Source organism: Nematostella vectensis, chromosome 1 (genome assembly GCF_932526225.1).
Source record: "Nematostella vectensis chromosome 1, jaNemVect1.1, whole genome shotgun sequence".
Classification (NCBI taxonomy): Eukaryota; Metazoa; Cnidaria; class Anthozoa; order Actiniaria; family Edwardsiidae; genus Nematostella; species Nematostella vectensis.
In genome coordinates, this window is record NC_064034.1 from 8,499,948 (window position 1) to 8,514,145 (window position 14,198).

Below are 14,198 nucleotides of genomic sequence, written 5' to 3' on the forward strand. Positions count from 1 at the left end.
TGACCAGTAAAACTTTATCCATTTATTGACACTCACCCTTGTCACATAGATCTCCTGTAAATCCAGCCGTGCAAGAGCAGTTGAATGTTGATCCAGCTTTTTTGCACTCCGCATTGTTCTGACATGGATTACTGGAACACTGATCCGCAACTGCAAGCAAAACGTACCTGATGAAAACTGCCGACTGCTTAATCGTTATACGTTTAGCCAAAGTGTAGTCAACACTTACCCTGGCAAACTTCCATCTTTGTTTGTCTTACATAGGCGGCAAGACCCTCGTATTCCTTAAGAATAACGTGCTTACTGTCCGGGTCAGATGCAACTTGATTTAATTGTGACAAGGAGTTGGTGCTTCCCAATCCTAGAACAAACACTTCAGTGCCAGAATTCAAGAGCTCGTAGGCAGCAACTGTCGGATCGTCATCTGACTTCCCACCAATCAACACTATCAGGACTTGCTTAGTAGAACGGCCTGACACGTCAAACTGGTGCGTTTTCGAACGATTCAAGCCCTCTCCAAGATGTCTTGCAAACCCGTTAGGATAGGATACGTTGGAGATGGCTTTTGTCAGACTACTTTTGTCATAATACTGCTTGAGGGAGACCGCCGCTTGTCCAACCTTCCCATAGACTGTGACACCAACGTGAGTTGCAGATTCAGAAATATTCAGGGAACTAGTCACAGCTCTTGCGTATTCCAACGATTTGCGGAAATTGCTCGATCCAACAAAAGTAGATCCGTCAACAGCAAATACCAAATCAATGCCAGACTCGCAGGCTGAAACAGAAAAGTCATGAGAATCGAAAGGATAAAAGCAAACTAACGCTGGGTCTTGCGAAACGAGAAAGGAGGCTACTCACTGTAATTGCAGTGTGGCCCGTATTTATCTTCTGTACAAAGACAAAGGAAGCTCCCATAAGTGTTGACACACATTCTATCGGCTCCACACAGACTGGAATTACTGCATTCGTCGACATCTGTAAAACCAATGGCAAATAAATACAGTGTCTACAAATCACACGAGGCAGACCATAAACAGCTTCCAAACATATACAAATGAAAGCACCACTTTGACTGTCTAGAAATCTTTTTTTACCGGTTTCACAATTAGCGCCGGTTACACCAGGGGTACAAGTACAAGTGTAGACACTAGGTCCGGAGGGGATGCACGTTCCTCCATTTTGACAAGGATTTTTCGTACAAGGTTCAATATCTGAAAAAGAGAAATCCAAATAATTAAAGACCGGAATAAAATCCTCCATGCCGATTTTTAAATACAAGAAAACACAAGCTCGTTATAAGTATTAACCTGCAAGAACTTCACCAAGGATCTCTGGCAGCATCGGCTCAAGGTCTTCAATTAAAGGAGTAAACAGGTGATCTTCCTTCGGGTCAGATGGTATGTCTCTCAGTAATGGATCGTTCTTGTCTTCGCCTATAGCTATAACAAACACTCTGACTCCATCATCCTTCAGCGCTTTGGCGGGGAACGTCATGTTTTCTGTTATTTTGTCCGTCAGAATGACCACAATATCCGGTGCAGAATCACGATCTTTCGTGAATGCCTCATCCTTAGCCTTTATCATTGCGTCAGACAGATTTCTAGCATTCTTGTTGGGATAAGCAATGCCATCTAGAGCAGCCAACACCGATGGTTTATCGTAATTCTCTGTGAACAGGAACTCTATCTTGCCAACATCGGCAAACACACCCGCTGCAACGTTTGTTTTGTTTTCCGAAATCGTGAATGGCTCGATAAACTTTTTGGTGAAGTTAATGAATTTTAAGAAAGTGTCAGCTCCGACCTCACTTGCGCCATCCAACAGAAACAAAACGTCCAGTGTAGGATCGGTGAAATCTTAATGAGAAAACAATCATTATTAGGAGTGAGAATTCGTTTACAACATAAGAAATTACAAATTAGCTGAACTTACTTTGTTTACAATTTTTGCCGACATAACCAGTTGAGCATTCACAGGAGTAGGACCCGCCTTTGTTGTTGCATGTGCCTCCGTGTTTGCAAGGCAAGTTTAGACACTCGTCGATATCTTTGTTTGACAAATAACACAATCAAACATGGGTACACTGAGATATCAATGATGTTTTGTGTGTATATTGCCAAATATCTTCATTTTATAACTAGACTACCTGTTTCGCAGTTGTCTCCTTTGAAGCCGTCTTTACAGACACAGGTGAATGATCCGAACGAGTTGATGCAGTTCTGGTTTTTGTTGCATGGTGAAGATTTACATTCATCTACATCTACAGTTTAAAAATATCAATGTAGCAATCAACAACAGAGATAAAATGGGTGATCTCTGTACGAAAACTCAAAATTCACTCTTTAATATTCTGGGCTCTTAAACATTCAGTTTTTCCTGGTTTTCTATTCTGGCTGTGATAAAATTCATTCAAAGGTGATTTAATATTATCCGTGGCATAGAGTTTTAATAACAAAATAATCCTAATGTCGGTAAAGTGGTCAAAATGTCGTTCTAAACTTCTAACAGTTGTAATTTACATTTGAATGAAAAATCCAACTCATTTCTTTTGTCATCACTTACCAAGAGAGCAGTCTTTCCCTTGAAAGCCACTCGAACAAGTACAATTGAAGTCTGAGTAGACGCTAGTACAAGTCCCACTGTTCTTGCAAGGATTGGTAGCACACTTGTCAACAACTGAAAGAAAAGAAAATGTGGATATAATTTTCTGAGTAATATATACCGGCAACAAACATAAATGGGCGCTGTATTACCCACCACTTGCATCTTAAAAAATCAACCACTTATTCTCGACTTTAAACATCTTGTTCCTTTACAATTCTAGTGATGTCCTCACGATATCAAACTAAACATAATCTATTTGGACAAGATTTTCCTTGAAGAAGAAATATCAAAACATAAAGCATGGTACATCTTGAGATAAAAGGTACTAGTAAGGGCTCAAAGAAAGACCTATGAACTTACCCAAACATATCTTCTCCCTGATGTTCTCTTCAATCAAAGCTAGATCATCAAACGCACTTGTAAACACATATTCTGGACTAGACGCCATTTCTTCAAGTGTTTTCTTAGGCGAACAGCAGCCCACACCGACACTTATAACCGTTACACCAGAATCGCGTAAAACTTTAGCTGTACTTGACACTGAGTCTTGCGATTCACCATCAGTTATCACAATCACAGTATTCAGTGCATCTTTCCTTGGGGCTTTGTCAAAGATCTCAGTCTTGGTCATCTCAAGCGCTTTGCCAGTATAAGAAGACCCTGATGGGTATGTCAACGCATCTATCGCCGCAAGCACATCTGAAACGCTGGAGAACTTGTTTAAAGTAAACTCTGCCTTGGCGGTTGTTGAGTACATCACTAGCGCAATGTGTGCATCGTCGGTGCTTATCTTGAATGAGCCAACGAGTCTCTTGACAAACTCTTTCAGCTTGCCGAAGTTACCAGCTCCCTGTAATTCAACACTAGCTGATCCATCGACGACAAATGCGAGGTTCACTTTCTGGTAGCTACAAGCTAATCAGATGTAAAAACAAAAACAAATAAGAAGCTTATACAACCTGGTTTAAGTAGATTGAATAACAGTCTTACCAAATTCGCAATTCTTTCCTGAGAAGGAGGAGGTGCAATTGCACGTGTATCCCCCTTCTTTATTCTGGCACAAACCACCGTTTTTGCATAATTTCGGGTCGGAACATTCATCGATGTCTGATATGAAAAAAAAAGGTATCAACAATAGGTCTTACATACGGACCAAGACATAAAAACCTACCAGTTGTACAGTTCTTTCCAGTAAAACTCGGTGCACAGGTACACGAGTAGTCCGTTCCGTTAGAAGTCAAACTACAAGTCCCTCCGTTCTGACATGGAGTTGGGTTGCATGGATCTACTTCTGTTAAGGGAAAACAAATAAATTGATTAATACGCGAGAAGATTGACCAGTAAAACTTTATCCATTTATTGACACTCACCCTTGTCACATAGATCTCCTGTAAATCCAGCCGTGCAAGAGCAGGTGAATGTTGATCCAGCGTGTTTGCACTCCGCATTGTTCTGACATGGATTACTGGAACACTGATTCGCAACTGCAAGCAAAACGTACCTGATGAAAACTGCCGACTGCTTAATCGTTATACGTTTAGCCAAAGTGTAGTCAACACTTACCCTGGCAAACTTCCATCTTTGTTTGTCTTACATAGGCGGCAAGACCCTCGTATTCCTTAAGAATAACGTGCTTACTGTCCGGGTCAGATGCAACTTGATTTAATTGTGATAAGGAGTTGGTGCTTCCCAATCCTAGAACAAACACTTCAGTGCCAGAATTCAAGAGCTCGTAGGCAGCAACTGTCGGATCGTCATCTGACTTCCCACCAATCAACACTATCAGGACTTGCTTAGTAGAACGGCCTGACACGTCAAACTGGTGCGTTTTCGAACGATTCAAGCCCTCTCCAAGATGTCTTGCAAACCCGTTAGGATAGGATACGTTGGAGATGGCTTTTGTTAGACTACTTTTGTCATAATACTGCTTGAGGGAGACCGCCGCTTGTCCAACCTTCCCATAGACTGTGACACCAACGTGAGTTGCAGATTCAGAAATATTCAGGGAACTAGTCACAGCTCTTGCGTATTCCAACGATTTGCGGAAATTGCTCGATCCAACAAAAGTAGATCCGTCAACAGCAAATACCAAATCAATGCCAGACTCGCAGGCTGAAACAGAAAAGTCATGAGAATCGAAAGGATAAAAGCAAACTAACGCTGGGTCTTGCGAAACGAGAAAGGAGGCTACTCACTGTAATTGCAGTGTGGCCCGTATTTATCTTCTGTACAAAGACAAAGGAAGCTCCCATAAGTGTTGACACACATTCTATCGGCTCCACACAGACTGGAATTACTGCATTCGTCGACATCTGTAAAACCAATGGCAAATAAATACAGTGTCTACAAATCACACGAGGCAGACCATAAACAGCTTCCAAACATATACAAATGAAAGCACCACTTTGACTGTCTAGAAATCTTTTTTTACCGGTTTCACAATTAGCGCCGGTTACACCAGGGGTACAAGTACAAGTGTAGACACTAGGTCCGGAGGGGATGCACGTTCCTCCATTTTGACAAGGATTTTTCGTACAAGGTTCAATATCTGAAAAAGAGAAATCCAAATAATTAAAGACCGGAATAAAATCCTCCATGCCGATTTTTAAATACAAGAAAACACAAGCTCGTTATAAGTATTAACCTGCAAGAACTTCACCAAGGATCTCTGGCAGCATCGGCTCAAGGTCTTCAATTAAAGGAGTAAACAGGTGATCTTCCTTCGGGTCAGATGGTATGTCTCTCAGTAATGGATCGTTCTTGTCTTCGCCTATAGCTATAACAAACACTCTGACTCCATCATCCTTCAGCGCTTTGGCGGGGAACGTCACGTTTTCTGTTATTTTGTCCGTCAGAATGACCACAATATCCGGTGCAGAATCACGATCTTTCGTGAATGCCTCATCCTTAGCCTTTATCATTGCGTCAGACAGATTTCTAGCATTCTTGTTGGGATAAGCAATGCCATCTAGAGCAGCCAACACCGATGGTTTATCGTAATTCTCTGTGAACAGGAACTCTATCTTGCCAACATCGGCAAACACACCCGCTGCAACGTTTGTTTTGTTTTCCGAAATCGTGAATGGCTCGATAAACTTTTTGGTGAAGTTAATGAATTTTAAGAAAGTGTCAGCTCCGACCTCACTTGCGCCATCCAACAGAAACAAAACGTCCAGTGTAGGATCGGTGAAATCTTAATGAGAAAACAATCATTATTAGGAGTGAGAATTCGTTTACAACATAAGAAATTACAAATTAGCTGAACTTACTTTGTTTACAATTTTTGCCGACATAACCAGTTGAGCATTCACAGGAGTAGGACCCGCCTTTGTTGTTGCATGTGCCTCCGTGTTTGCAAGGCAAGTTTAGACACTCGTCGATATCTTTGTTTGACAAATAACACAATCAAACATGGGTACACTGAGATATCAATGATGTTTTGTGTGTATATTGCCAAATATCTTCATTTTATAACTAGACTACCTGTTTCGCAGTTGTCTCCTTTGAAGCCGTCTTTACAGACACAGGTGAATGATCCGAACGAGTTGATGCAGTTCTGGTTTTTGTTGCATGGTGAAGATTTACATTCATCTACATCTACAGTTTAAAAATATCAATGTAGCAATCAACAAGAGAGATAAAATGGGTGATCTCTGTACGAAAACTCAAAATTCACTCTTTAATATTCTGGGCTCTTAAACATTCAGTTTTTCCTGGTTTTCTATTCTGGCTGTGATAAAATTCATTCAAAGGTGATTTAATATTATCCGTGGCATAGAGTTTTAATAACAAAATAATCCTAATGTCGGTAAAGTGGTCAAAATGTCGTTCTAAACTTCTAACAGTTGTAATTTACATTTGAATGAAAAATCCAACTCATTTCTTTTGTCATCACTTACCAAGAGAGCAGTCTTTCCCTTGAAAGCCACTCGAACAAGTACAATTGAAGTCTGAGTAGACGCTAGTACAAGTCCCACTGTTCTTGCAAGGATTGGTAGCACACTTGTCAACAACTGAAAGAAAAGAAAATGTGGATATAATTTTCTGAGTAATATATACCGGCAACAAACATAAATGGGCGCTGTATTACCCACCACTTGCATCTTAAAAAATCAACCACTTATTCTCGACTTTAAACATCTTGTTCCTTTACAATTCTAGTGATGTCCTCACGATATCAAACTAAACATAATCTATTTGGACAAGATTTTCCTTGAAGAAGAAATATCAAAACATAAAGCATGGTACATCTTGAGATAAAAGGTACTAGTAAGGGCTCAAAGAAAGACCTATGAACTTACCCAAACATATCTTCTCCCTGATGTTCTCTTCAATCAAAGCTAGATCATCAAACGCACTTGTAAACACATATTCTGGACTAGACGCCATTTCTTCAAGTGTTTTCTTAGGCGAACAGCAGCCCACACCGACACTTATAACCGTTACACCAGAATCGCGTAAAACTTTAGCTGTACTTGACACTGAGTCTTGCGATTCACCATCAGTTATCACAATCACAGTATTCAGTGCATCTTTCCTTGGGGCTTTGTCAAAGATCTCAGTCTTGGTCATCTCAAGCGCTTTGCCAGTATAAGAAGACCCTGATGGGTATGTCAACGCGTCTATCGCCGCAAGCACATCTGAAACGCTGGAGAACTTGTTTAAAGTAAACTCTGCCTTGGCGGTTGTTGAGTACATCACTAGCGCAATGTGTGCATCGTCGGTGCTTATCTTGAATGAGCCAACGAGTCTCTTGACAAACTCTTTCAGCTTGCCGAAGTTACCAGCTCCCTGTAATTCAACACTAGCTGATCCATCGACGACAAATGCGAGGTTCACTTTCTGGTAGCTACAAGCTAATCAGATGAAAAAAAAAACAAAAACAAATAAGAAGCCTATACAACCTGGTTTAAGTAGATTGAATAACAGTCTTACCAAATTCGCAATTCTTTCCTGAGAAGGAGGAGGTGCAATTGCACGTGTATCCCCCTTCTTTATTCTGGCACAAACCACCGTTTTTGCATAATTTCGGGTCGGAACATTCATCGATGTCTGATATGAAAAAAAAAGGTATCAACAATAGGTCTTACATACGGACCAAGACATAAAAACCTACCAGTTGTACAGTTCTTTCCAGTAAAACTCGGTGCACAGGTACACGAGTAGTCCGTTCCGTTAGAAGTCAAACTACAAGTCCCTCCGTTCTGACATGGAGTTGGGTTGCATGGATCTACTTCTGTTAAGGGAAAACAAATAAATTGATTAATACGCGAGAAGATTGACCAGTAAAACTTTATCCATTTATTGACACTCACCCTTGTCACATAGATCTCCTGTAAATCCAGCCGTGCAAGAGCAGGTGAATGTTGATCCAGCGTGTTTGCACTCCGCATTGTTCTGACATGGATTACTGGAACACTGATTCGCAACTGCAAGCAAAACGTACCTGATGAAAACTGCCGACTGCTTAATCGTTATACGTTTAGCCAAAGTGTAGTCAACACTTACCCTGGCAAACTTCCATCTTTGTTTGTCTTACATAGGCGGCAAGACCCTCGTATTCCTTAAGAATAACGTGCTTACTGTCCGGGTCAGATGCAACTTGATTTAATTGTGATAAGGAGTTGGTGCTTCCCAATCCTAGAACAAACACTTCAGTGCCAGAATTCAAGAGCTCGTAGGCAGCAACTGTCGGATCGTCATCTGACTTCCCACCAATCAACACTATCAGGACTTGCTTAGTAGAACGGCCTGACACGTCAAACTGGTGCGTTTTCGAACGATTCAAGCCCTCTCCAAGATGTCTTGCAAACCCGTTAGGATAGGATACGTTGGAGATGGCTTTTGTTAGACTACTTTTGTCATAATACTGCTTGAGGGAGACCGCCGCTTGTCCAACCTTCCCATAGACTGTGACACCAACGTGAGTTGCAGATTCAGAAATATTCAGGGAACTAGTCACAGCTCTTGCGTATTCCAACGATTTGCGGAAATTGCTCGATCCAACAAAAGTAGATCCGTCAACAGCAAATACCAAATCAATGCCAGACTCGCAGGCTGAAACAGAAAAGTCATGAGAATCGAAAGGATAAAAGCAAACTAACGCTGGGTCTTGCGAAACGAGAAAGGAGGCTACTCACTGTAATTGCAGTGTGGCCCGTATTTATCTTCTGTACAAAGACAAAGGAAGCTCCCATAAGTGTTGACACACATTCTATCGGCTCCACACAGACTGGAATTACTGCATTCGTCGACATCTGTAAAACCAATGGCAAATAAATACAGTGTCTACAAATCACACGAGGCAGACCATAAACAGCTTCCAAACATATACAAATGAAAGCACCACTTTGACTGTCTAGAAATCTTTTTTTACCGGTTTCACAATTAGCGCCGGTTACACCAGGGGTACAAGTACAAGTGTAGACACTAGGTCCGGAGGGGATGCACGTTCCTCCATTTTGACAAGGATTTTTCGTACAAGGTTCAATATCTGAAAAAGAGAAATCCAAATAATTAAAGACCGGAATAAAATCCTCCATGCCGATTTTTAAATACAAGAAAACACAAGCTCGTTATAAGTATTAACCTGCAAGAACTTCACCAAGGATCTCTGGCAGCATCGGCTCAAGGTCTTCAATTAAAGGAGTAAACAGGTGATCTTCCTTCGGGTCAGATGGTATGTCTCTCAGTAATGGATCGTTCTTGTCTTCGCCTATAGCTATAACAAACACTCTGACTCCATCATCCTTCAGCGCTTTGGCGGGGAACGTCACGTTTTCTGTTATTTTGTCCGTCAGAATGACCACAATATCCGGTGCAGAATCACGATCTTTCGTGAATGCCTCATCCTTAGCCTTTATCATTGCGTCAGACAGATTTCTAGCATTCTTGTTGGGATAAGCAATGCCATCTAGAGCAGCCAACACCGATGGTTTATCGTAATTCTCTGTGAACAGGAACTCTATCTTGCCAACATCGGCAAACACACCCGCTGCAACGTTTGTTTTGTTTTCCGAAATCGTGAATGGCTCGATAAACTTTTTGGTGAAGTTAATGAATTTTAAGAAAGTGTCAGCTCCGACCTCACTTGCGCCATCCAACAGAAACAAAACGTCCAGTGTAGGATCGGTGAAATCTTAATGAGAAAACAATCATTATTAGGAGTGAGAATTCGTTTACAACATAAGAAATTACAAATTAGCTGAACTTACTTTGTTTACAATTTTTGCCGACATAACCAGTTGAGCATTCACAGGAGTAGGACCCGCCTTTGTTGTTGCATGTGCCTCCGTGTTTGCAAGGCAAGTTTAGACACTCGTCGATATCTTTGTTTGACAAATAACACAATCAAACATGGGTACACTGAGATATCAATGATGTTTTGTGTGTATATTGCCAAATATCTTCATTTTATAACTAGACTACCTGTTTCGCAGTTGTCTCCTTTGAAGCCGTCTTTACAGACACAGGTGAATGATCCGAACGAGTTGATGCAGTTCTGGTTTTTGTTGCATGGTGAAGATTTACATTCATCTACATCTACAGTTTAAAAATATCAATGTAGCAATCAACAAGAGAGATAAAATGGGTGATCTCTGTACGAAAACTCAAAATTCACTCTTTAATATTCTGGGCTCTTAAACATTCAGTTTTTCCTGGTTTTCTATTCTGGCTGTGATAAAATTCATTCAAAGGTGATTTAATATTATCCGTGGCATAGAGTTTTAATAACAAAATAATCCTAATGTCGGTAAAGTGGTCAAAATGTCGTTCTAAACTTCTAACAGTTGTAATTTACATTTGAATGAAAAATCCAACTCATTTCTTTTGTCATCACTTACCAAGAGAGCAGTCTTTCCCTTGAAAGCCACTCGAACAAGTACAATTGAAGTCTGAGTAGACGCTAGTACAAGTCCCACTGTTCTTGCAAGGATTGGTAGCACACTTGTCAACAACTGAAAGAAAAGAAAATGTGGATATAATTTTCTGAGTAATATATACCGGCAACAAACATAAATGGGCGCTGTATTACCCACCACTTGCATCTTAAAAAATCAACCACTTATTCTCGACTTTAAACATCTTGTTCCTTTACAATTCTAGTGATGTCCTCACGATATCAAACTAAACATAATCTATTTGGACAAGATTTTCCTTGAAGAAGAAATATCAAAACATAAAGCATGGTACATCTTGAGATAAAAGGTACTAGTAAGGGCTCAAAGAAAGACCTATGAACTTACCCAAACATATCTTCTCCCTGATGTTCTCTTCAATCAAAGCTAGATCATCAAACGCACTTGTAAACACATATTCTGGACTAGACGCCATTTCTTCAAGTGTTTTCTTAGGCGAACAGCAGCCCACACCGACACTTATAACCGTTACACCAGAATCGCGTAAAACTTTAGCTGTACTTGACACTGAGTCTTGCGATTCACCATCAGTTATCACAATCACAGTATTCAGTGCATCTTTCCTTGGGGCTTTGTCAAAGATCTCAGTCTTGGTCATCTCAAGCGCTTTGCCAGTATAAGAAGACCCTGATGGGTATGTCAACGCGTCTATCGCCGCAAGCACATCTGAAACGCTGGAGAACTTGTTTAAAGTAAACTCTGCCTTGGCGGTTGTTGAGTACATCACTAGCGCAATGTGTGCATCGTCGGTGCTTATCTTGAATGAGCCAACGAGTCTCTTGACAAACTCTTTCAGCTTGCCGAAGTTACCAGCTCCCTGTAATTCAACACTAGCTGATCCATCGACGACAAATGCGAGGTTCACTTTCTGGTAGCTACAAGCTAATCAGATGAAAAAAAAAACAAAAACAAATAAGAAGCCTATACAACCTGGTTTAAGTAGATTGAATAACAGTCTTACCAAATTCGCAATTCTTTCCTGAGAAGGAGGAGGTGCAATTGCACGTGTATCCCCCTTCTTTATTCTGGCACAAACCACCGTTTTTGCATAATTTCGGGTCGGAACATTCATCGATGTCTGATATGAAAAAAAAAGGTATCAACAATAGGTCTTACATACGGACCAAGACATAAAAACCTACCAGTTGTACAGTTCTTTCCAGTAAAACTCGGTGCACAGGTACACGAGTAGTCCGTTCCGTTAGAAGTCAAACTACAAGTCCCTCCGTTCTGACATGGAGTTGGGTTGCATGGATCTACTTCTGTTAAGGGAAAACAAATAAATTGATTAATACGCGAGAAGATTGACCAGTAAAACTTTATCCATTTATTGACACTCACCCTTGTCACATAGATCTCCTGTAAATCCAGCCGTGCAAGAGCAGGTGAATGTTGATCCAGCGTGTTTGCACTCCGCATTGTTCTGACATGGATTACTGGAACACTGATTCGCAACTGCAAGCAAAACGTACCTGATGAAAACTGCCGACTGCTTAATCGTTATACGTTTAGCCAAAGTGTAGTCAACACTTACCCTGGCAAACTTCCATCTTTGTTTGTCTTACATAGGCGGCAAGACCCTCGTATTCCTTAAGAATAACGTGCTTACTGTCCGGGTCAGATGCAACTTGATTTAATTGTGATAAGGAGTTGGTGCTTCCCAATCCTAGAACAAACACTTCAGTGCCAGAATTCAAGAGCTCGTAGGCAGCAACTGTTGGATCGTCATCTGACTTCCCACCAATCAACACTATCAGGACTTGCTTAGTAGAACGGCCTGACACGTCAAACTGGTGCGTTTTCGAACGATTCAAGCCCTCTCCAAGATGTCTTGCAAACCCGTTAGGATAGGATACGTTGGAGATGGCTTTTGTTAGACTACTTTTGTCATAATACTGCTTGAGGGAGACCGCCGCTTGTCCAACCTTCCCATAGACTGTGACACCAACGTGAGTTGCAGATTCAGAAATATTCAGGGAACTAGTCACAGCTCTTGCGTATTCCAACGATTTGCGGAAATTGCTCGATCCAACAAAAGTAGATCCGTCAACAGCAAATACCAAATCAATGCCAGACTCGCAGGCTGAAACAGAAAAGTCATGAGAATCGAAAGGATAAAAGCAAACTAACGCTGGGTCTTGCGAAACGAGAAAGGAGGCTACTCACTGTAATTGCAGTGTGGCCCGTATTTATCTTCTGTACAAAGACAAAGGAAGCTCCCATAAGTGTTGACACACATTCTATCGGCTCCACACAGACTGGAATTACTGCATTCGTCGACATCTGTAAAACCAATGGCAAATAAATACAGTGTCTACAAATCACACGAGGCAGACCATAAACAGCTTCCAAACATACACAAATGAAAGCACCACTTTGACTGTCTAGAAATCTTTTTTTACCGGTTTCACAATTAGCGCCGGTTACACCAGGGGTACAAGTACAAGTGTAGACACTAGGTCCGGAGGGGATGCACGTTCCTCCATTTTGACAAGGATTTTTCGTACAAGGTTCAATATCTGAAAAAGAGAAATCCAAATAATTAAAGACCGGAATAAAATCCTCCATGCCGATTTTTAAATACAAGAAAACACAAGCTCGTTATAAGTATTAACCTGCAAGAACTTCACCAAGGATCTCTGGCAGCATCGGCTCAAGGTCTTCAATTAAAGGAGTAAACAGGTGATCTTCCTTCGGGTCAGATGGTATGTCTCTCAGTAATGGATCGTTCTTGTCTTCGCCTATAGCTATAACAAACACTCTGACTCCATCATCCTTCAGCGCTTTGGCGGGGAACGTCACGTTTTCTGTTATTTTGTCCGTCAGAATGACCACAATATCCGGTGCAGAATCACGATCTTTCGTGAATGCCTCATCCTTAGCCTTTATCATTGCGTCAGACAGATTTCTAGCATTCTTGTTGGGATAAGCAATGCCATCTAGAGCAGCCAACACCGATGGTTTATCGTAATTCTCTGTGAACAGGAACTCTATCTTGCCAACATCGGCAAACACACCCGCTGCAACGTTTGTTTTGTTTTCCGAAATCGTGAATGGCTCGATAAACTTTTTGGTGAAGTTAATGAATTTTAAGAAAGTGTCAGCTCCGACCTCACTTGCGCCATCCAACAGAAACAAAACGTCCAGTGTAGGATCGGTGAAATCTTAATGAGAAAACAATCATTATTAGGAGTGAGAATTCGTTTACAACATAAGAAATTACAAATTAGCTGAACTTACTTTGTTTACAATTTTTGCCGACATAACCAGTTGAGCATTCACAGGAGTAGGACCCGCCTTTGTTGTTGCATGTGCCTCCGTGTTTGCAAGGCAAGTTTAGACACTCGTCGATATCTTTGTTTGACAAATAACACAATCAAACATGGGTACACTGAGATATCAATGATGTTTTGTGTGTATATTGCCAAATATCTTCATTTTATAACTAGACTACCTGTTTCGCAGTTGTCTCCTTTGAAGCCGTCTTTACAGACACAGGTGAATGATCCGAACGAGTTGATGCAGTTCTGGTTTTTGTTGCATGGTGAAGATTTACATTCATCTACATCTACAGTTTAAAAATATCAATGTAGCAATCAACAACAGAGATAAAATGGGTGATCTCTGTACGAAAACTCAAAATTCACTCTTTAATATTCTGGGCTCTTAAAC

General features: G+C 41.0%; 3 protein-coding genes across 3 annotated transcripts in view; all 3 read right to left on the minus strand.

Moving 5' to 3' along the window:
• Window positions 1-7: 7 nt before the first annotated feature.
• Window positions 8-6,797, minus strand: LOC125571495 (fibropellin-1-like). Its single transcript, XM_048731928.1, has 20 exons — window positions 6,781-6,797; window positions 6,507-6,688; window positions 6,091-6,204; window positions 5,877-5,990; window positions 5,252-5,800; window positions 5,039-5,155; window positions 4,803-4,919; window positions 4,171-4,719; window positions 3,978-4,091; window positions 3,779-3,898; window positions 3,598-3,714; window positions 2,968-3,522; window positions 2,566-2,679; window positions 2,150-2,263; window positions 1,936-2,049; window positions 1,311-1,859; window positions 1,098-1,214; window positions 862-978; window positions 230-778; window positions 8-150 (listed from the first exon to the last, which is right to left on the minus strand). Exons 1-20 carry the CDS (start codon window positions 6,795-6,797, stop codon window positions 23-25), a joined length of 4,467 nt encoding a protein of 1,488 aa, XP_048587885.1. The 3' UTR covers window positions 8-22.
• Window positions 6,798-6,873: 76 nt separating this feature from the next.
• LOC125571645 (fibropellin-1-like) lies at window positions 6,874-11,945 on the minus strand. The gene is made up of 15 exons (XM_048731933.1): window positions 11,868-11,945; window positions 11,669-11,756; window positions 11,488-11,604; window positions 10,820-11,408; window positions 10,452-10,633; window positions 10,036-10,149; window positions 9,822-9,935; window positions 9,197-9,745; window positions 8,984-9,100; window positions 8,748-8,864; window positions 8,116-8,664; window positions 7,923-8,036; window positions 7,724-7,843; window positions 7,543-7,659; window positions 6,874-7,463 (listed from the first exon to the last, which is right to left on the minus strand). Exons 1-15 carry the CDS (start codon window positions 11,943-11,945, stop codon window positions 6,874-6,876), a joined length of 3,555 nt encoding a protein of 1,184 aa, XP_048587890.1.
• Window positions 11,946-12,018: 73 nt separating this feature from the next.
• Window positions 12,019-14,198, minus strand: part of LOC5520382 — a 55,799-nt gene continuing 53,619 nt past the window's right edge. The window contains exons 95-100 of the mRNA XM_048724181.1: window positions 13,981-14,094; window positions 13,767-13,880; window positions 13,142-13,690; window positions 12,929-13,045; window positions 12,693-12,809; window positions 12,019-12,609 (exon numbers count right to left, since the gene is read on the minus strand). Of these exons, the coding sequence (XP_048580138.1) occupies window positions 12,050-12,609; window positions 12,693-12,809; window positions 12,929-13,045; window positions 13,142-13,690; window positions 13,767-13,880; window positions 13,981-14,094 (1,571 nt within the window). The 3' untranslated portion in view covers window positions 12,019-12,049. The remainder of the gene's footprint in view (window positions 12,610-12,692; window positions 12,810-12,928; window positions 13,046-13,141; window positions 13,691-13,766; window positions 13,881-13,980; window positions 14,095-14,198) is intronic.